Below are 23,347 nucleotides of genomic sequence, written 5' to 3' on the forward strand. Positions count from 1 at the left end.
AATAAAAGCAATGCTTTAATGTTCAATTTTCAACGCTATCCATGATTAATTTTTTATGCTTCTAGTTTTATAGCTCGAAGAGACTGTAACAGTAGAAACAAAGATGTTATTTTTCTTTTATCCATCCTCCACTCAACTAAAACGTTTATTTTTTTTAAAGACTATATAGGGGGCTTCCCTGGTGGCGCAGTGGTTGAGAGTCCGCCTGCCGACGCAGGGGACACGGGTTCGTGCCGCGGTCTGGGAAGATCCCACATGCCGCGGAGCGGCTGGGCCCGTGAGCCATGGCTGCTGAGCCTGCGCATCCGGAGCCTGTGCTCCGCAACGGGAGGGGCCACAACAGTGAGAGGCCCGCATACCGAAAAAAAAAAAAAAAAAAAAAGACTATATGAAAAGGCTTACACCATCTCAAAAATTAATAACCGACTAATGGTTACTTTTAAGCATAGTTTTGTGAATTCTCCACCGAAATCCTTGGGTCTGTTCATAATGTCATAAATGCTCGTGGTTTGGCTATAAAATAAATTCCTTGCCGGAATACCAAGTGTACCAATTAGAAGTTCTTGCTTAGCACGGGTGCTTGCTATGCACTCTCCCGTGAAAGCATTTTCTATAGATTTTGCTATCAGAGAAAACCTAAATCAGTCCTCTGCCACCACATAAGAATATGTAAGAGGTCTGAAAATACTTCATGTTGTTGAGTTCCTCACACGAGGTCCTTGATGCTGTTTGAAACCCAACTATTTGCCAACGTGAAAATCCTATCCTAATCATAGTAAAGAGAAAGTGGTCAGAATTACAGATGCCAAACTACTTGTAAGATTTTAAATTAAAGTATTCTTAACTCCCCCAATATAAATGTTTAGAAATGAAAACAAGTTTTCATTTCACAGCTAGAAAAAAATAAATGGCAGTAGCTCAAAAGATTATTATACTGACTTCAGATAGTCATTGGGAGCAGCAGGTGTGAGTGTGGACTTGACCAGTCATGGTTATTAACAGGTAGCACCTGCAGGGGAAGAAGCCCAGCTGCACCAGGAAATGGTATATACACCATGCATAGGATTTAGAAGGAAGCTGATAAGGTCTCTCACAACACCTTTCCAGGCAAGATGGAAAAAAAGCTATCAGCTAGAATCATAACGTTTAAGGCAATGACTAACTTCCATGTTATTATAACACTGAAATATTTTACGTAAGCGTTGGGATTATTTACAGCATTACGATACAGATTACAATCATTTTGGGCTGGAGGAAATGCCTCGTCAAAAAGAAAATGTAAAAGTAAGCAAAAAAAAAGGGCTTAGCCTCAACATAATAAAGGCCATACATGACAAACCCACAGCCAACATCGTTCTCAATGGTGAAAAAAATGAAACCATTTCCACTAAGATCAGGAACAAGACAAGGTTGTCCCCTCTCACCACTATCATTCAACATAGTTTTGGACATTTTAGCCACAGCAATCAGAGAAGAAAAAGAAATAAAAGGAATCCAAATTGGAAAAGAAGAAGTAAAGCTATCACTGTTTGCAGATGACATGATACTACACATAGAGAATCCTAAAGATGCTACTAGAAAACTACTAGAGCTAATCAATGAATTTGGTAAAGTAGCAGGATATAAAATTAATGCACAGAAATCTCTTGCATTCCTATACATTAATGATGAAAAACCTGAAGGAGATATTAAGGAAACACTCCCATTTACCACTGCAACAAAAAGAATAAAATACCTAGCCAAACATAAACATCTAGGAATAAACCTACCTAAGGAGACAAAAGACCTGTATGCAGAAAACTATAAAACACTGATGAAAGAAATTAAAGATGATACAAACATATGGAGAGATATACCATGTGCTTGGATTGGAAGTATCAACCTTGCAAAAATGACTATACTACCCAAAGCAATCTACAGATTCAATGCAATCCCTATCAAACTACCAATGGCATTTTTCACAGAATTAGAACAAAAACTTGCACAATTTGTATGGAAACACAAAAGACCCCCAATAGCCAAACCAATCTTGAGAAAGAAAAACGGAGCTGGAGGAATTAGGCTTGCTGACTTCAGACTATACTACAAAGCTACAGTAATCAAGACAGTACAGTACTGGCACAAAAACAGAAATATAGAGTGATGGAACAGGATAGAAAGCCCAGAGATAAACCCACGCACATATGGTCACCTTATTTTTGATAAAGGAGGCAAGAATATACAATGGAGAAAAGACAGCCTCTTCAATAAGTGGTGCTGGGAAAACTGGACAGCTACATGTAAAAGAATGAAATTAGAACACTCCCTAACACCATATACAAAAATAAACTCAAAACGTATTAAGGACCTAAATGTAAGGCCAGACACTATAAAACTCTTAGAGGAAAACACAGGCAGAACACCCTATGACATAAATCACAGCAAGATCCTTTTTGACCCACCTCCTAGAGAAATGGAAATAAAAACAAAACTGAACAAATGGAACCTAATGAAACTTTAAAAATCTTTTGCACAGCAAAGGAAACCATAAACAAGACGAAAACACAACCCTCAGAATGGGAGAAAATATTAGCAAATGAAGCAACCGACAAAGGATTAATCTCCAAAACTTACAAGCAGCTCATGCAGCTCAATAGCAAAAAAACAAACAACCCAATCCAAAAATGGGCGGAAGAGCTAAACAGACATTTCTCCATAGAAGATATACAGATTGTCCACAAACACATGAAAGGATGCTCAACATCACTATTCATTAGAGAAATGCAAATCAAAACTACAATGAGGTATCACCTCACACCAGTCAGAATGGCCATCATCAAAAAATCCAGAAACAATAAATGCTGGAGGGGGTGTGGAGAAAAGGGAACCCTCTTGCACTGTTGGTGGGAATGTAAATTGATACAGCCACTATGCAGAACAGTATGGAGGTTCCTTAAAAAACTAAAAAGAGAACTACCATACGACTCAGCAATCTCACTACTGGGCATATATCCTGAGAAAACCATAATTCAAAAAGACTCATGGGACTTGCCTGGTGGTGCAGTGGTTAAGAATTCACCTGCCAATGCAGGGGACCTGGGTTCGATCGCTGGTCTGGGAAGATCCCACAGGCCGCGGAGCAACTAAGCCCGTGTACCACAACTACTGAGCCTGTGCTCTAGAGCCTGCGAGCCACAACTACTGAGCCCACGCTCCTAGAGCCCATGCTCCACAACAAGAGAAGCCACCACAATGAGAAGTCCGTGCACCGCAATGAAGACCCAATGCAGCCAAACATTAATTAATTAATTAATTAAATTTTTAAAAGTCATGTACCGCAATGTTCATTGCAGCTCTATTTACAATAGCCAGGACGTGGAAGCAACCTAAGTGGCCACTGACAGATGCATGGATAAAGAAGATGTGGCACATATACACAATGGAATATTACTCAGCCATGAAAAGAAATGAAATTGAGTTATTTGTAGTGAGGTGGATGGACCTAGAGTCTGTCACACAGAGCAAAGTAAGTCAGAAAGAGAAAAACAAATACCATAAGCTAGCACATATATATGGAATCTAAAAAAAAAAAAGTTTCTGAAGAACCTAGGGGCAGGACAGGAATAAAGATGCAGACGTAGAGAATGGACTTGAGGACATGAGGAGGAGGAAGGGTAAGCTGGGACGAAGTGAGAGAGTGGCATGGACATACACACACTACCAAATGTAAAATAGATAGCTAGTGGGAAGCAGCCGCATAGCACAGGGAGATCAGCTCGGTGCTTTGCGACCACACAGAGGTGTGGGATAGGGAGGGTGGAAGGGATACACAAGAGGGAGGAGATATGGGGATATATGCATACGTATGGCTGATTCACTGTTATACAGCAGAAACTAACACACCATTGTAAAGCAACTATACTCCAATAAAGATGTTCAAAAAAAAAAAAAAAAGGGCTTAGCTACAGTACATGTAAAACAGACAAGAATTTTAGGTGAAAACCAGTAAGAGGTAACAATGTGAAGTGACAAGCAAAAGAGTTAATACGATCTTGGGCTGCATTATTAGAAGTATAGATTGTAGAACATGGGAGGTGAAGTGCCCGGCTCTACTCTGCTCTATTTAAAAACCATGCTTGGAATACAACATCCAGTTATGTCAAATTTAAAAAGGCCTATAGAATAAAGAAAACAAATGTAGCCCAAGAAAACCAGGATGGTTAAGGGTCTAAAATTGTGTCTTCTTGTGAGGAATTTTTTTTTCTTTTTTAATGGTAATGTTTAGCTGGAAGAAGACTTGAGAAAGAGCTATCATGACTGTCTTCAAACATGGGACAACCTAGCACATGGAAAACAGATTAAACCTATTTTCTCTGGACCCAAGGGACAGAACTGGGGCCAAACTTTGACTGCATTTAGGAACTGACAGTCTGAATTATACAAAGAAGGAATGGCTTGCATAGAGGGACAGTGAGTTTCCAGTACCTTGGAACTGCTTGAACGTGGGTTGAATAACCTTTGGAGCATCCCCCCCATGGAACAGAGATTTAAAACCCCGGAGGGATGGGTGGGTCGAATCAGTGGAGGGCGAGACAGGTGAGGAGGACCAGAGAGCGCTGTCCTCTCCCCACTTCAGCTGGAGCTGCTCCCTGTTTATCTGCTTAACATTTGGATTCCTGGGTGAGCTGTACTTTGAAGAAACATTCAAAGGCTTACGAAAGTAAACCATGAGATGAGATCACCTTTCTGGTACCCTCGAATGCTGAGACTCTTATAACCTATGGCAACTAAGCAAGAGTGTGCATTGACTTGTTTTGATGATCTGTGACTGATGAGAGAATCAAAAGTGACTCACAGAAATGAAACAGCAACACTACGTCCTTCCCTCCTTCATCCAGCTCCTTGACTCCCTATTCTTATATCAGCAAAGGTATAATAAAAAGAGCTTGACATTTAGATTTCAAAAAATTCAGATTGGTTCCTCAAAAATGTTAAACCCAGAGTTACCATATGCCCCAGCAATTCCACTCCTAGGTTTTGACCAATGAGGAATGAAAACACATGTTCACACAAAAACTTGGACATGAATGTTCCGAGTAGTATTATTCATGATTGTCAAAAAGCAGGAACAACCTAAATGCCTATCAACTGGTGAATGGATAAATAAAATGTGATCTATCCATACAGTGGAATGTTACTTGTCCGTATAAAGGAATAAAGTACTGGCACATGCTACAACATGGATGAACCTTGAAACATAATGCTACGTGAAAGGAGCCAGACACAAAAGGCTAAATAGTATATGATTCCATTTATATTAAACATGCAGAATCTACAGAAACAGAAAGTAGGTTAGTAGTTGCCAGGGGCTAGGGCAACAGGGAATACGACCCTGTAGGTCCTGGGGTTTCTTTGAGGAGGTGATGAAAATGTTCTAAAATTAGATAATGTTGATGCTCGCTCAATTCTGTAAATATACTAAAAGCCACTTAATTGTACACTTTAAAAGGGTGAATTTTTATAGAATGTGAATTATATGTCTCTATAGCTGTTACTAAAACAAAGAAATCATACTGGTATCCAAGCTTTACTAGTTGTGTGGCCTTATAAAGTCAGAAAAATCTCTTTGAGCGTCAGTTTCTTCCTACGTAAAAGAGGATGGTAATTCTACCTATGTCAAGGGAAGGCTCTGAAGAAAAACATGGAATAAAGGATGGTCGGTATTTCCCAAACGACAAACTGTCTTATAAATGCCAGCTTTAGTCCACTTTCCAACTACTGTAGTTTTTCTTAGGGCAATAAAAGAAGTTTGTGATTTCTAGCTCACTTTACAGAGTTCTAAACAGTTTGACGAAAAAACATGGCACACATTTTCTACTTAAATGAGAAGGCCAGTATCTAAAAGATGAGAATGGATAGTCTTTTCAGGAGGCTAGATACTGCCTACGTTCACATTTAATATCCATTACAAATTCAGTAGGAGAGATAGTAAGGAAAAAAAGTATAATGATAAAAGAGATTTCACTCATTACAACAACGTTTTTTCTTCCTTCCTTCTCATTTTTATTACTGACTTCTATCTTTATCTCACCAGGAGTACGTTAACTGTGACAGTCATACAAATAAGAAGTACGGGTTGTAATTTCTGAAGCTAATATACAACTATGACTTTTTAGTTCCTGTCACTATCAAAAGCAGGGAGTGTACCCAACATATGAAAATTTATAAGTTCATCTATTACACTGCTGTAGTCCTGCCACTGTCATGTAAATCTCTAATTTAAAAAGAAAAAAAATTTTTTCAATGTAGCTAATAAAACATCCAAAGGTTTAATTTAGTTCTTGGGGAAATGGCGTTTCTGTGATCCAGTGCTTTAATTGAATGATCATAGTCATTAACTGGATTGTATTCATTTATATTTTCACTTAATGGAAGCCTCTTAAAAATGAATAATTTCACATCAAAACATCTGCTGCCTAAGACATCACCAGTTAACATTCATTTCCGCCTGACAGACTACTCTTGCTTTAAACTTTATTCATAAGGTAACCAAAAAATAAACACAGAGCTGAGCTTTTCAAGAAAAGCAATTCAACAGTTGTGATTCGATTGTATTTTGAACTGATCTTATTGCTTGATTCTAGCTATTTTAAAGTCATTTTTTTCAAGGGTGGTTGGGGGAAGGATGGATTAGGACTTCGGGATTAGCAGATGCAAACTATTACATATAGAAGGGATAAATAACAAGGTCCTACTGTATAGCACACGGAACTATATTCAGTATCCTGAGATAACCCATAATGGAAAAGAATATGAAAAAGAAGGTATATACTGTATAACTGAGTCACTTTGCTGTACAGCAGAATTTAACACAACATTGTATTGATAAATCAACTATGCTTCAATAAATAAATAATAAAGTCATTTTTCTTTAAACTGTTAGCCACACAATATAAGAGCTGGTTTTTACTTTCTTCTAGACACTGTTACCAGTAAAATTCCTTAACGATATCACTAACCTAGCAATTAACAAGAAAAGGCAGAAGACCAAAACATTCATGAATAGATGTGTAGGTCAACTTCATGACTGAGCGGCTGTTTAGAAACAATATGACCAGCCCCAAACAACTGCTCCAATATGTGGAGAGTAAAACCGTTCCCATGACTCTAAACTATGTATTGTATAAAGGATTCCAGTGGCCAGCAGAGTACCAAATACATTCTGTCTGCCTTCAACTCTGAAATGTTGTTAAATGTGGAGAGAGAGCCAAAACTTTCTTCCTTTCCACTGAAGAGGGCATTACAAGTTAATGAAGGCTCACATGTGATTAATAGGACAATTATAAGCTGCCAAAACTATCAGAATACATACTCCTCCATGAAAAAGATGATAAATTTCACCAGAGATTAAAATATCATTACAGAGGATGAATCAACCCAGTGATCTTTATTGCCAAGGCTAATACCTCCAATTTGCAAACAGGTGTTGAATAACTAGAAACATTCCCCTAAATCACAATTACAATTGCAAAATAAATTGCTCGAGTTGTCAAAGCATCTAGAATTCCAAATTATTCCGACTGCACTATAAGCAAATTCCATAAAACACACATTTTTTTTTTCTTTAACAAACTTTTGGGATCCTCTAATAAAGCAGTAAATCCGACATATAAAAAACTGTATGGTTAACTTTTGTGCATAAATTATCACACATCATGTTCTGATAAACTATGCAGTCTGCTGTGAAAATCTTTTTCAACCCTGCTAGTGAGATTAAAATCTTTCAAGCATGTAGGATTTTATATTTTTTTGAAGATGCCATATTGGTAGCTATTAATATTTCCTTCCTGTAAAAATAAATAAATAAATAAATCTATCACCCCGTAAACAAAACAGTCGAAACACTTTTAAGCCAGGTTCACTTTGCCTGTCCATTTAAAAAGCTCTAGATTGCATGAAACTGTGATGATTTCATCAAAGTAGAACTGAATGGATCCTGAGGGTCCATTCGCGACAAACACTGCGCACATCCTCGAAGGAGTGTTTCGTTATTAAGTGATTTGTTTTCCGAGTTCTTCATCCAGACATTTCCAAACAGATGTGAGTTTGGAAGCAGAAAGCAACACGTCCCCGGAGCCCCGGGGTGGCCGGGCCTCCCCCCGCGCTGCCCGGCCGGTGCGCTCGCGCGGTCTCCCCGGGATCGGCCGCCCCGCGCGCACTGGCCGAAGCCGGAACGGGAGCCGGGCGGGGCGGGGCGGAGGCGCAGCGAGGCGCGGCCCGGGGCCCGCGGCCCAGCACAATGCGCCGCGGCGGCGGGAACCGCGCGACCCTCCGCAGCAACTTTGCACGGCCTCCCCGGCCGCCCGGCCTCGCCCCTCGGCCCGCTCCCAGCCGCGGCCCCCGCCCAGCCGGCCGCCGCCCCTCACCGTTGCAGAACTGGAGCAGCGAGGACGTGTCGTACAGGCTGCTGTAGCTCGAGAAGCCGTCCTCCATGCTGAGGCCGCCGGGCAGCGCCCGCTTCCCCGGCCCGGCCGCGCCGCCGCCGCTCACCCCCACACTGAGCCGCGCCGAGCCGCGGCCGGCGCTGGCGCTGGGGCCGGCCCTGCTGTGGCGGCGGCCGCTGCCGGTTACCATGGCAACCCCGGGCCCGCCGCCGCCGCCGCCGCGCGAGCCCGGCGCCCGCTCTGCCCGCCAGGGGGCGGCCTCCGCGGGGGACGTGGCCGGGCGGGGACGGGACGGGACGGGGCGGGGACGCGGGCGGGCGGGGCTGCCGGGTCCCGGGATCCCAGGGCGGCGCGCGGCCGGGACCGGGATGCTGCGGGAGCGCCGCGGCCAAGCCCCGCCTCCCCGCGCGGCCGCTGGCGCCCCCCAGGAGGGCGGGAGGCGGGGGGCGCGGGGACAAAGGAGAGGCGGAGACGTGGGAGCGGGCGCGCGGGGAGCGGGGGCGTCGCCCCGGCACGGGCAACCCCTCCTGTGGACGCCGGAGACCACGCTCCCCGGGGGCGCTATCCCCGCGCCCGCGGGCGGCTCCAGGACCAAACATGGACAACTCGCGAGCTCATTTCGGCTGTCTTTCCACGTCGCAGCAACTCCGCTTTTGGCCACGTCCTGCGAGGCGCGCCCCTCTTTCCGCACGTCTTCCGCCGCAGCACAGCCCTGCCTCGAGTGAGAATTAGCGCAGGGCTTGTAACTCCGCTCTTGGGCCGATAAAAGATGCGGCTTCCCACTTCAAAAAGAGGCCCTGGTAATGTCAGGCTGGAAAGGCTGCGGCCTTTAAAGGAGCTAAAACATCTGCTCTGTTCTCTCCCCCTCTGATCAGCCCCTGGGGTGCAGATTTGTCACATTACACACTTGTTAGCTTGTTACAGGACCCACGGAAATCTGTATTTACTCTATCTCAGGGAGACGAAGAGTTGGGACAAAATATCATAATAGGAGATAAATGCACAAATCCACGGGTTTGTAACTTTTCCATTCCTTGCGTACACATGCCAGGTTAATGGTTTGAGTTTCAGTGCTCATGGCCTGAAGTAAAGATGCTGGCAAATAACAAGTCACGATGCAAGAGAGAAGAATATGAGTTTGGTGATCCTCTGGCTTTGTCCAGAACAGACCGCATAACATTTATGCTCCCGGTTACACAATAGCTATAATTCACTTACATGTAAAATTCTGAGTGGGTCCAAGTTGTAGGTGTTAATTCCTGTAGGTTGAACACAAGTAGGTGAAATGAGAACCAAGTAAAAAGTTACTATTAGGAGAATCTGGGGGCGTCACTGGGGTTCAGAGGCGGATAGAGGCCTGTCTTTGCAAAAGCAGAAGATGCTGTCAGGGATGGGGCTCTGGTGGTGTGCCTGCTGTGTTTGGCGCACGGGGTAGCATGACTGGCATTAGACGCTGTGGGCAGAAGGGAGAGGTTGAAGCCCTTATCAGGGCCCCGGTCAGGGAGACCAAGCAGAGAAAACAAGAGGGATTGTTAACGGGAAAAGTACACGGGGAGGTGGGGGGCTCGCTCAAGGGCTGCAGGTGCTGTGGGTTTGACTGTGACCTGGTGTTTGAAGGACAGCGTTAGTGGTTGTGGAGGAGAGACGGACCAGGGCCTGCTGACAGGCCAAGGGCTGGCCGGCCAAGAGCAAACAGCCTGTATATAGATAGTGGGAAATAAGGGTGCGCAGAGAGGCGGGGGGGGGGGGGGCACGGTAAGAGAGGTCCCGAGAGCCGGCAGAGGAGCCTGAGCCAGAGCTGGCAGCAGGCGGAGGGAGGCTGGCACGAGCAGTGTTAGAGATGAGTCTGGGTGTGAATCGGACCACAGGGGCCGTGGCCTGGAGCTGGAGCAGCCCAGGGTGTCTGCAGCGCTCCAGAAACCAGACACTCAGGGCCCAGACAGTCGGAGGGAAGAAAGAGGCTGAGGGACCGGCCAGAGGGAACCGGCTCCAGAACGATACAGCTGGAGAGACAGAGAGGCCAAGCAAGCGAGGACAGCAAACCTCCTGTTAGAAATGCCCCATAGCAACGGGGGATGCAGACCAGCTGGCCAGTGAAAGAATGGGGATGTGGGAATTCTCAGCAAAGAGGCTGTGCGTGAACTGTAAAGGAAAGAATGGAAGGTCAGAAAGGAGCTGGGAAGAGCCTTGGAAGGGGAGAAGGACGTTCCAAAGGAGCAGGACGATCAGCCTAGCGGGTGGTCTCATTAAGCGAAGAGCACAGAAATTTGCAAGGAGGCGGGCCTTTTCACAGGTTTCTCTAGAGGACAGGTCAAAGAGCATGAGCCGGGGGAAAGGGCTTTGGTCTGGTGGCAGAGGGCTCCCAGGTAACTTGGAGCATCTTGGTGAAGCAGTGGGGACCGGAGCCGGGCTGCTGGACGTCAAAAGGAGAGCACATGGGGACTTCCCTGGTGGTCCAGTGGTTCAGACTCCGCACTTCCACTGCAGGTGGCAAGGGTTCGATCCCTGATCAGGGAACTAAGGTCCTGAATGCCGCGTGGCGTGGCCAAAAAAAAAAAAAAAAAGAGGAGAGCACATGTAGATGCACATTTCAGAACTTTGGCAGGGAAAGGAAATAGGGGCCACATATAGAGGGCAGAGGAGGCAGAAGCGTCACATGAAGCCTCTACCCCCGCCAAGTACAGGTTGACCCTCTGCATCCTGAAAGCAAGAGGCAGGTACTGTGCAGGAGGGGTTTTGAGCACACGTACACATTTGAACTTGGCCCTTCTCTCTTTTCTCATTTCCCATCTTTCTTCCCTCCTAGTCCAATCTTTATGCTATCGCTACTCTACTTTGTGGTTTTATACGTTAGGATAGTTTGGATAATTGGTATTAAAAAATTGATATGTGGCATTTTCTAACTTGGAAATGAAGTGATAATCATGAATAAATGATCAAAAGATGATTCTCTTTAAGAATGTTAGCATTCCTGATTTATAATGTTAAAGGTATGATATTTGGTGGCCCCAACAAAGGAAGGTTGGGGAATAAAGAAAATTCAGAAGTGGGATGAAGGAGAATTGAGCTGGAGATTTTCTTAGAGGATTTTACTTCCACCAGAGCAAAATTACAAATAACAACTAAGAACACAGTCCACTGCTTTTGAGATGATAAAGATCATTATGACACTCTTAACCTAGAGTATTAAACAGCTCTGTTTTTCCCCACAATGATAAAAGCCTTACTCTAAAAGGGGCAAATTTTAGTGTAATTACAAGGATATGCATGTTAAGTCAACTAGGTATAATCTACACAGCATTTTTGAAAGACCTATGGAGAAAATTCAAGAAAAATCTCTGAAAACCTAATTAATAATGTGAGATTTTGTGCCCAAACATTTTAACAGACTGTTATTCCACGTCATTTTGAGATAATTTATGGCCTGAGTCCAAAACATGTTGTCATAAATGATATATGCTCTCTAGGACAACATAACCATAGCATTCAGTGGCATTAATAGCAGCATTTGTACAACATGTGAAAAAGAAAGGAAAGTGGGAGCTCCGTAGCCATTATTCATGGAGAAGTAATTTAAAAATACCCAGAAATGTAAAGCCTTGTGCATCTATAGTTTAATTCAACATTCCTCCAAAAATAGTTCTGCAGGACTAGGAACCATGCAGAGGCTGGGGATACATCACGCAAAACACGGTGCCTTCCAAGCTGCAAGTGTCATGAAGTTAAAGAGTCACATCAGGGACTTGCCTGGTGGCGCAGTGGTTAAGAATCCGCCTACCAATGCAGGGGACACAGGTTCACGCCCCGGTCTGGGAAGATCCCACATGCCGCAGAGCAACTAAGCCTTGCGTCACAACTACTGAGCCTGCGCTCTACAGCCCGTGAACCACAACTACTGAAGCCCGTGCTCCGCAACAAGAGAAGCCACCGCTCGCCACAACTAGAGAAAGCCCACGTGCAACAACGAAGACCCAACGCGGCCAAAAATAAAATAAATTTTTTTTTAAAAAAAGAGTCATTCAGCACTTTAAAAAATGAAACAGAATCAACTATACTTTAATTTTTGTAAAAAAGAAACAGAAAACTCCATTCTGGGTATATACCCAAAGAAATTGAAAGCAGGGGCTCGACGAGATGTTTGTACACCCATGTTTATAGAAGCATTATTCACAATAGCCAAAATGTAGAAACAACCTATTTTCCACTGATGGATGAATGGAGAGACAAAATGTGGTCTATCCGTACAACGGAATACGACTCAGTCTTAAAAGAAAGGAAATTCTGACACTTGCTACCACATGGATGAACCTTGAGGATATTATGCTGAGTGAAATAAGCCAGTCACAAGAAGACGAATGCTGCGTGATTCCACTTACATGAGGTCCCTAGAGGAGTCAAATTCATACAGACAGACAGTAGAATGGTGGCCGCCAGGGGCTGAGGGTGGGGGAGTTCGTGTTTAATGGAGACTGAGTTTCCGGTTAGAATGATGAAAAAGTTCAGGAGATGATGGCGGTGATGGCTGCCCAACCGTGCGAATGTGCGTAATGCCACTGGATGCTAGGCTGCGAAGTGGTCGAAACGGCAAATGTTATGTTGTCTGTATTTTACTACAAGAAAAAATAGAGGAAATGGGAAATATCAAGGTGCACTGAACATACTAAGAACATGCATTTTTACCTGAAGTGTTGCTCTTTACTTGGAATGTCTGTATGTGTGCTGAGTTGGGATGTAAAATGTATTTCTCCCTGTAGGTGACATATAACTGTCGTACAAATAAAGACGTCATTACAAATTGTGATAAGTGTTATGAAACAAAACCAGAAGGAAGGGTTTCAGATCATTGTGGAGGTTCTGAACTGGACTGAGGCGCGAAAGGAGGTCACAAAGCAGCAGTGGGCAAAGAACCAGTGGACGTTGCTTCAGGCAAATAAGGCTCATCCAGAGGGCTTCCCTGGTGGCGCAGCGGTTGAGAGTCCGCCTGCCGATGCGGGGGACGCGGGTTCGTGCCCCGGTCCGGGAGGATCCCACGTGCCGCGGAGCGGCTGGGCCCGTGAGCCGTGGCCGCTGAGCCTGCGCGTCCGGAGCCTGTGCCCCGCAACGGGAGAGGCCGCAACAGTGAGAGGCCCGCGTACCGCAAAAAAAAAAGGCTCATCCGGGGAGCAGAGATTACCGCGGTGGGAGACGGGGTGGCCTGTTCACAGGGGGGGTTCTGATTTTATTCTAAGAGCAGAGAAGTTGCCTCTCAGTTAGTGTTTTGGGCTAAATTGTGCCCCCTCCCACCAACTTCATTTGTTGAAGTACTAACTCCTGGTACTTCAGAATATGACCTTATTTGGAGCTGGAGTCTTTACAGAGGTAATCAGGTTAAAATGAGGTCATTAGGGTGGGCCCTAATCCAATATGACTGGTGTCCTTATAAGAAGAGGAAATTAGGACATGGACACACACAAAGGAAAGACCATGTGAAGACACAGGGAGCAGACCGCTGGCTGTCTCCAAGTTAAGGAGAGAGGCTTGAAATCCGTCCTTCCCTCCCAGCCCTTGCCCACACCTTGATTTGGGGCTTCTAGCCTCCAGAACTGTGAAACAATAAATTTCTGTTGTCTAAGCCTCCTGGTGTGTGGTACTTCATTACAGCAGCCCTGACGAACTAATACAGTTAGTACAGAATCTCAAAGTCAAGAATTGGATATTCCAGAGATTCAGGACACCATTCATCACTGATACTAAATTATAAAATATAAAATACACTTTCTCGTGATAAGACTGTTAAGCCATAAAATGAGAGCTAATCGCAGATTCTTGACATCAATAAAGAATATTAAACTCCATTGTCCCCAACTTGACTGCTGACGCAGCAGTATTTTTCTGCAACATCCCTGACAAATGGTCACTTGGCTCATTTCAAAGTTGAAGAGCTTCAATTATTAAAAAGATTGTTGGTTATTTTTATCCCAAACCGCCCTTTCCGAAGCGTCCTTCATTGATCCCGCTTTTGTCTGGTCAATTTAATCTCCCTCTGTCCTGATGCAGGCTGCTGTCTGTTCTGAAAGGGTGCTCTAACAGCCTGTGTCCCGGTTTCCCCACCTCTGCTTTGTTACTCCAGGGTTAACTCGCCCAAAGAGGGGTTAACGACATCATTTCATTCTCTGATGCCTGCCACGTTAAGTGCACACATCTTGGCGTGGACTTCCAGTCTGTCTGTGTTCCTGCCACAAATGCTGTCTTTGGCATCCGACACGCTCCTGCCACACCACGTACACGGCAACCCCTATCCACGACTCTCATACGTGCCATGAGCTTGAGTGCTCTGGACCTCCGCCCACACCGTTTCCCAGTGCTGAGTGCCCACCTCCCTGCCTGCCAGCAGAGAAGCTGCTTCATCTGGGAGGGCTTGGTGAGCCCCCTACACCCCCCTCACATCTACTGGTACCTGATTGCATCCCTTACATCAATCAGCCTTGTCTTGTAGGAACGTGTGTGTGTGTGTGTGACCTGAGTGGCATTTCCCTTAAATAACTTGGAGATTATGATTCTATTGATACAACGGAAGTTTGTATTGATTTTTTTTTTTTTTTTTTGAGCAGCCAGGCTATATGCTGTTGGTTCATATTGAACTTCTGGTCAATTATAAACCTATCAGTCTTTTTCAAATGAATTGCTGTTGGGTCGTCTCCAACCTATACTGACTGAGCTAATTGATTTTTGAAAAAATTTTTAATCTAAAGATAAGATTTATCTTTACCCCTGTAAAACGACATTTGATTTGTTTCAATCCATCCTTTTAACGAAGCAAAATCTTTTAAACTCTTGAATCTGGGATATGACACGTCAGCATTGTGACTGCTGTACTAAACCCACTAATGTCTTCTTCGTCCTTGTAGTTGATAAACACATTAGAAGCACAGGGCGGGGCTGCCAGAGGCGTGGAGCTCTCACATCGGCCACACCTCACCAGCTGCATCGCCACTGATCTTTTTATAAATACTCTGGATGTGTCCGTCCAACTAAACATCAAGTCACCCAATTGTTTGTTGGCCCAGACTCTTTTTCTCTGTACTTTCCACAGGGTTTGGGGAAGGCTCTTTACCAACGCTTTGTACATGCAGCCTGGTAACCCCGTGAAAAGAGGGAACGAGTTTGGTTTGCCTCTTCATAACAACATTTCCTTCCAAGTGAGTTCACACCAGCTCTTCCAAAATCTGTTAAAAGTTTTGCTCAGAACCAATATTAATATCAAAATTTATTATCTGTATTTTCCAGAACCCAACTTATTCTGCTTTTTGGAAAATTATGACATTTTTCCCTTTCCAGTTTTCTGCGACTCCCATCTGGCCAAATCCGAGCAAGTTTGTGGAGGCCTAGAGACTGGATTCACAGTCACTAAGTGCCACCCGCCTGCCCCCATCTCTCACCTATCTTGGGCTCCTGACAATTTCTCCTAAGGGACATTTTTTTCAACTCTTCCCAGTTTTAAGATGATTCTCCTTATTGGAGGAAGAGAAACCCGCAAAGTCCGAGATACGCAGACTGGCTTTCAGAGTCCTTCGAGGCCCCCATTCCCTGCCTCAGTCAATCCATCCTCCTTTTTTCTTCCTTTCTTTCTTTCTTTTTTTTCTTTCTGGCTGCACCGCATGGCTTGTGGGATCTTAATTCCCTGACCAGGGGTGGAACCTGGGCCGTCTGCAGTGAAAGCGCGCACAGCCCTAACCACTAGGCCGTCAAGGGAGTCCCTCATTCTGCTTTTCATTCCCCAAACACACTGCACTTATCATCTGCCCCTGGGGCTTCACTTGCATGATTTCCTGGAAATATCCCTCCGCTCCTCTGTGGGCTCCGCTCTTAAGCTACTCCCGCCCTGTCCAGCCAGAGTGCCTGCCCCCTCCACTGCTGATGGCTGTCTCGGTACCATTCCTCTGTGCTAAACCAACCTGCTTTTTGAAGCTCTGTAGAAGCCGAGGGCTCCGTGGGGGGCAGGGCTGCTGCTCCTCCCTCTGTATTCATTCACGCTCCCGCAGCAGCCAGCACGTGTCCTCGCAGAGCTCTCCCTGGCCTCGCCCCTGGCTGGGAGCCTCACCCCCGCCTATGGAGGCGGATCCTGCAACTCATCTCACAAAGGTGAACCCAGCTCTCTGGCTACCCGTGCAGCGCTGGTCCCGGATGGTCTGGGGTGGGTCAGAGGCTCCGGACAAGAAACAGCACTCTGTGTAATAAACACAGCCATATCAACTTCATTATCCTATCACAAAAATGTCGACCCTGCAGAACCATGAACTTCGGAGCCTCCCACGGATAATCTGCTAATAGTCCAAATGGGTATGAAAACTCCTTGTTATCCGAGAAACCCATGGGGTTTCTCCCCTCAGTAGGTTATAGCCACTCAAAAGCATTCTTAATGATTTGCGTTGATCAAAAGAATTTACATATTTTGCAGTGTCTGAAGTGAAGTGGAAAATTAAAAGCAATATTGGTTGGTTTTCTCTCTCTTTTTAATCCTTTTATTTATTATTTTTTTGGCCGTGCCACACAGCTTGCGAGATTTTAGTTCCCCGACCAGGGACTGAACCCAGGCCACAGGCAGTGAGAGCTCAGAAGCCTAACCGCTGGACCACCAGGGAATTCCTGGTTTTCTCTTTTCAGAATGGCATTCCATTGGGGAAACTCAGCGTTAAAATCGTCCCTTATCCATACAGTAATGCAAGCGCTGCAGCGGATGGCAAACGAAATTTCCGTTGTGGCATCTCCACCGAAAAATGTCATTTTCAGGAATTTTTGTTCATTTGCTCCATTGTGTCACCTGTGAGGTTTTATGGCAATTCTTGGCATACCGCCAACTAATCACAGAGTAAATAGTCTAATATTGGGTCAACTACTCATCCCAGTGTGCTGGGGCAGCCGTGTTTATGCTTGCGTCCTGCCATAATAATCCCCCTTTGACCCTGAAGTATTCTAGTTTGGATGACAGATTATATAGTCATCCTAGCTAATATGGAAAGATGTAGACTATACCCATATCATGCATTGAAAAAAATTATTGAGGTTCACACAGTTATATTTACAATGCCATCCTCAGCTTCCTCACAGCAGCAAAACTGCAAGAAATAAAAACAAGTTGCCGGAAATCTGAATTATCTATCGGGAAAGTCAAGTAAAAGGCCCGTTTCTGAGGTTTGCCTGGTCCCTTCCTACCACCCCCATCGGAGCCCTTTTCATCCCAGTGGCTGAGATACATAATGCTTATTTGTGATTAACGAAGCCTCCTGGAACCCTTGCTAATATATTTGCCTATGGTCTGCAGACTCTAGTTATCGCATTGATTAAGGCAAAGGTTTAAAGGGTCTTCTGAGCAGAGATCACTGGTAAGATGCTGCTCCATCTCCCCCAGACGTGGGCTTGTCCTCTGTGTTGTTGTTTTTTTAATTGAAGTAGAGTTGATTTACTGTGCTGTGTTAGTTTCTGGTGTACAGCAAAGTGATTCAGTTTCATATATATATACACACACACACACACACACATATATGTGCGTGTATATATATATATTCTTCTTCAGATTCTTTTCCATGATAGTTTATTACAAGATATTGGATATAGTTCCCTGTGTGTTATTCTTCATCACAGATGGTTGCTGGGCGCTGACTATTGGCTCACTTGTTTGCACGCACTCGGTGCCCACTCCGTGCTGGGAACAAGGGAAACAAACGGGACTAGAGCAACGCCTGTCCCCTGAGGGGCTCGTGGTCCGGGAGGGGAGTAAACACCACAGGAACACACTGAACACACGGGACGGGAACAAGGCACCCAGGAGCTCTCACTGGGGGAGAGTGCCAGTGCTGTCCATGCATCAGTCACCATCCGTGCCACAGGCCTGTGGGGTCGGTAGTACTGCCTCAATTTTATGTGTAGGGAAACTCCCTTGTGAGCAGAGGGGCAGGTGCCTGGCCTAAGGTCACCTTGCTGGGGAGAGGTAGAGCCAGGATTTAAATCCGATCCTGTCGGGCCCCAAACCTTGCTTTTCTGCCCTGAACTACCACCTCAGCAGCTGAGGATGGGATAAGAGAGCCTGGGGGAAGGACGGAAGATTTACCCAAGAATAAAAACTGACAGCCTGGTTGGGGACAAGAAAGAAGAACACCCCGAGATAGGGTACGGCCACGGACCTCATCCTGTGGGGTGCAGACCCCAGGTCCAACGTACCAACGGTACGTGTGAAGAAAGTATTTGCTGCTTGGGCTTGAGACAAAGGACAGCGTGAGGACTGCTGAACCCCCACGGGCTAGGGCAGACAGGGGAGGAATCCAGGTTGGGGGTGTTGGATGGGACCAGAGTTCTGGCTTTGATGGATCTGAGAGATGAAGTAAGTGGAGAGGAGGAGATAAAGTCATCCAAGTAAGAGGCTAGAAATGCACCCCTAGTGTGTCTGGGAAATGAGGAGCCATCCAGCTCTGTTCAAGTCAAGGATGGGACAAGGAGGTCAGACAGGAGGTATCAGGCTGCATTGCAGAGGACCTAGGACCCCTTACTAAGGGGTTGGACTTGGCCCATGGACGATGAGGAGTCCCTTGGAAGCCTCACCATTAGGCTGTGCTTCAGGAAGTTTGATGGGGAAGTGCCTATAAACAGGACCAGGAGTCACAGGAAAAGCTAGCGGGCCACAGGCATAGTTCCAGGCGAGGCAGTGAGGGCCTGGGCGGGGCCAGCAGCCATCCTCCCAGGTGTGTGGGGAATTGGCCAGTCGGAGCAGCTTATTGATACAGAAGACACCAGAGGAGGGTCTCACTCTGAGAGGGACGGCGTGGGATGTCAGGGAGAGAGGTGAGTGTGGGGAGAAGGCCGAGGCCTCGGCAATGAGGGTGCATTTGGGGACACAGAGGCTGGACAGCTGGGCTGTAGCAAGGCCTGCAGGCCAGTGGTGGCCGGGAAACAGGCAATCAGGCTGGGAAAGGAAAAAAGAGCTGGAAAACGTGGCAGCAAGGTCAGAAGGGGCTCAGTCAGGTGGAAAGGGTCGGAGGAAGGAGAGCTGGTTACAGTTCAAGGAGAAGGGAGGTGGTGGCTGGAACAGACGTCCAGAGAACACTCTGTGTGTGTGTGTGTGTGTGTGTCTGTGTTGCTGGGGGGGGGGTCACTTGGGAAAGAAGGAGGAATGGCACGTCTTCTGGGAGGAGATGGGTGAGATGCTGCAGAAAATGTGAGGTTTCATTCATTTGTTCAACAGATCTTTGTTGGCAACACGATCCTCCTTGTAAGGAAGTTCTAACAGTGACTTTCGAGGGAAAGACAGCACACAGGTCATGCGTATTTTCTCCACATTCTGGGGACACTCATCATACCCATGGGACAAAGAGGATGGAAGAGGGGGCCACTTCAGTACAGCTTCACAGTGGTAAACAGGTAAAGGAGAGGCGTGGTCTCTTCTGCCCCAAACAAGCTGAAACTGAAGCCAGCAAGCTGGGGGCAACCAAGGAGCACCCCACTTCCCTCCAGAGAACCAGCAAGGATTCAGGAACTGACAGCACGACTATGGAAGTGGGGACACAGGAGAGGCTGAAAACAGGAGGATTGGACTTCCCTGGTGGTGCAGTGGTTGAGAATCCGCCTGCCAGTGCAGGGGACACAGGTTCGAGCCCCGGTCTGGGAAGATCCCACATGCCGTGGAGCAACTAAGCCTGCGTGCCACAACTACTGAGCCCGCATGCCACAACTACTGAAGCCTGTACACCTAGAGCCCGTGCTCCACAACAAGAGAAACCACTGCAATGAGAAGCTTATGCACCTCAACAAAGAGTAGCCCCTGCTTGCCACAACTAGAGAAAGCCCTCGCTCAGCAGTAAAGACCCAATGCAGCCAAAAACAACAACAACAAAAAACAGGAGGATGGCCAACAGTCTGCTTAAGAAGCTGCTATGGACTGAATTGCGTACTCCCAAAATTCCTATGTTAAAGCTCAAATCTGCAAGACAACTGTATTTGGAGTTAGGGCTTTTAGGAGTTAATTAAGATTAAATGAAGTCGTAAGGGCGGGGCCCTAATCTGATAGGACTGGTGACTTTATAAGAAGAGGAAGAGATCTCTCTCCCTCACCCTGAGAGGACAACTGCCTCCAGAACTTCAAGAAATAAATGTCTGGTGTTTAAGACTCCCAGTTAGTGATATTTTGTTATGGCAGCCTGAGATGACTAATACAGAAGCAGTTAAACCCCTTCCCAATCTCCTTCCTCTCCCTGCGGAAGACTGGAGGTTTAATCTCTGGAACAGGTGAACTAAGGTGTTCTCAGCACAAATGGGTACCAGGGGGGATAATCAGGGGGGGAGACTCTGAAGATGAGAAAGAAGTGACGGCCTAATGCTGAATGGTGAAACCTCACCCCAGGCCCTTCCCATCCTCACTTCCTGCATCCTGGCAGCCCAGTGCCTGCCATCCAGGGCAGAGTGTGGAAGACCCCTCTTTAAGGACCATGACAAACTCTTGGGAAAAGACCTGGAGGTCAGGAAGGTCAGGAATCACAGTTGTTGACAAGTCCTCCTGTGGACAAATCTCATCTGTGGACTCAGAGCTTCATGCAGCTTTTGAATGTTCGTCTCTAAAATTTGAATGGAGAGCCAAGGATCTCTAAACAGTTGAAAAAATATAAAAGGAAAAAAGGGCAGGGAAATTTGAGGAAACAGACAACACAGAGAACAGAAGGATATAAAAAGATCATCAGGGCTTCCCTGGTGGTGCAGTGGTTGAGAATCCGCCTGCCGATGCGGGAGACACGGGTTCGTGCCCCGGTCCGGGAGGATCCCACATGCCGCGGAGCGGCTGGGCCCGTGAGCCGTGGCCGCTGAGCCTGCGCGTCCAGAGCCTGTGCTCCGTAACGGGAGAGGCCACAGCAGTGAGAGGCCTGCGTATCGCAAAAAAAAAAAAAAAAAAAAAAAGACAAAGCAATATAGAATATAGGAGAAAAAATTCAATAATCATATTGGGAAGTTCAATGTCTGAATAAAAGGAGTTTCAGAAAGAGAAAATGAAGAAAATGGAGGGAAATCAGCAAATAAATAATTCAAGAAAAATTTCCAGGACAAAGGGACATGAATTCCTGCATTGAAAGAGACTGCTAAGTGCTCAGTACAATGGCGAGACAACCAAACACGAAAATTTATATCCCTGTGACATATTACAACACTGGAGATAAGGGAAACGTTCAAAAAGCTTGCAGAGAGAAAACAACAGGTCTCAGGCAAAGCATTAAGAATTACAATGGGGCTTCCCTGGTGGCGCAGTGGTTGAGAATCCGCCTGCCGATGCAGGGGACACGGGTTCGTGCCCCGGTCCGGGAAGATCCCACGTGCCGCGGAGCGGCTGGGCCCGTGAGCCGTGGCCGCTGAGCCTGCGCTTCCGGAGCCTGTGCTCCGCAACGGGAGAGCCCACAGCAGTGAGAGGCCCGCGTACCGGAAAAAAAAAAAAAAAAAAAAAAAAGAATTACAATGAAACTGGATTTCTCAACAGTGATGAAAGGAGCTAGAAAACAATAAGGAAATGCAAAAAAGTAAATTTTGGCGGGGAACTTAATTTCAACCTATAATTACAGACAAACCATCTAATCAAGTGTGTGAGTAGAATAAAGATATTTTCGGTCACACAAGTTCTCAAAAACTTAGCTCCCATGGGCTCCCTTTCTCAAGAAGCTATGGCAGGTTGTGCTCCACCAAAATGAGGGAGTCACCAAGGACAGCCAGTCAGGCTGCAGCCAGAGGACAAAGTCTCTGGAGAAAAGGCTGCCAAGAAGATGAAACTGGAAACTATTGCAAGATTTACACATAAGGGGACTTCCCTGGTGGTGCAAGTGGTTAAGAATCCGCCTGCCAATGCAGGGAACACGGGTTCGAGCCCTGGTCCGGGAAGATCCCACATGCCGCGGAGCAGCTAAGCCCGTGAGCCACAACTACTGAACCCACGTGCCACAACTACTGAAGCTCGTGTGCCTAGAGCCCGCGCCCCACAACAAGAGAAGCTACCGCAATGAGAAGCCCGCGCATCAAAACGAAGAGTAGCCCCCGCTCACTACAACTAGAGAAAGCCCGTGCATAGCCAATAATATAAATAAATAAATAAATTTAAAGAGAAAAAAAAAAAAACCCACAAAGATTTACACATAAGCCAGAGTATTTGGGGATGACTTAGTAATAGGTACAAAGAAAACAGAAGACAGTTACTCACTCCAGGAAAACAAAAAAACTGTCCAAGAAAGGAAACGCAATCAAATACTATATGGCTTAACCATGAATAGCGTTCTGTAGTCCTAATAATATAAGCATATAACGATCCAATTAAAAAATTATGACATAACTATATTGGAAAGACAGGGAGAAGTGTGCGTGCATGTGTGGGTGGGTGTATAGTGAGTGACGGGAAAGAGAACTAGGTCTTCATCCTCCATGGTGGGAATTTAACAGATAACAAATTCCTGAACCTGGAAAAATCAGAAAGCATCACTATACCCCTGTTATTTCAAGAAAGATAAATGCATTCCAAAAGGGATAGATAAAATATTTGGAAGGAAGTTGTTTCTGGGAAGTGAAAATGTGGGGATGGCATAGGGAATGAGGGAAGGTAACTGCTCTGTCTCTCTCTCTTTTTTTTGTATTAAGCCTTGTAGAACTGCTTGATTTTCAAAAATATGTGCCATATGACTTTAATAAATTTAAGTTAAGTTTAAAATCATATGTACATTTTAATCTAACTTTTTTAACTTCAATTTGTTTATTTGCTCTTTTTTCACTCAAAATCGTCTTTATTTTTTATCAAGGTCTTCATTTATTCATTCAATCAAACAAATGTGTTTTGGGATTTTGTGTTTTGTTTTTTTGCTATTCAAATACACAATTTATTCCTTGGCTTTGGAACATTTTGGCATTAACCCAATAGGGTAAAAGTGTCTTAC

General features: G+C 45.6%; 1 protein-coding gene across 7 annotated transcripts in view; it reads right to left on the minus strand.

Annotated features, from left to right (window-relative positions):
• EML1 (EMAP like 1) overlaps positions 1-8,613 on the minus strand; it is a 143,499-nt gene extending 134,886 nt beyond the window's left edge. For 5 of the 7 annotated variants that reach the window (XM_067027777.1, XM_067027776.1, XM_067027775.1 and 2 more), the window contains exon 1: positions 8,406-8,548. Coding sequence is in view for 6 of the 7 variants with exons in the window: in XM_067027776.1 (XP_066883877.1) it covers positions 8,406-8,472 (67 nt within the window). In the remaining variant the exon portion in view is untranslated. Of the gene's footprint in view, positions 1-8,405 lie in introns of all 7 variants that reach the window. The other 2 variants (XM_067027772.1, XM_059058353.2) reach the window with 1 other exon arrangement.
• Between the last annotated feature and the right edge of the window lie 14,734 nt (positions 8,614-23,347).

This window comes from Kogia breviceps, chromosome 3, assembly GCF_026419965.1.
Source record: "Kogia breviceps isolate mKogBre1 chromosome 3, mKogBre1 haplotype 1, whole genome shotgun sequence".
In the NCBI taxonomy this organism is placed as follows: domain Eukaryota; kingdom Metazoa; phylum Chordata; class Mammalia; order Artiodactyla; family Physeteridae; genus Kogia; species Kogia breviceps.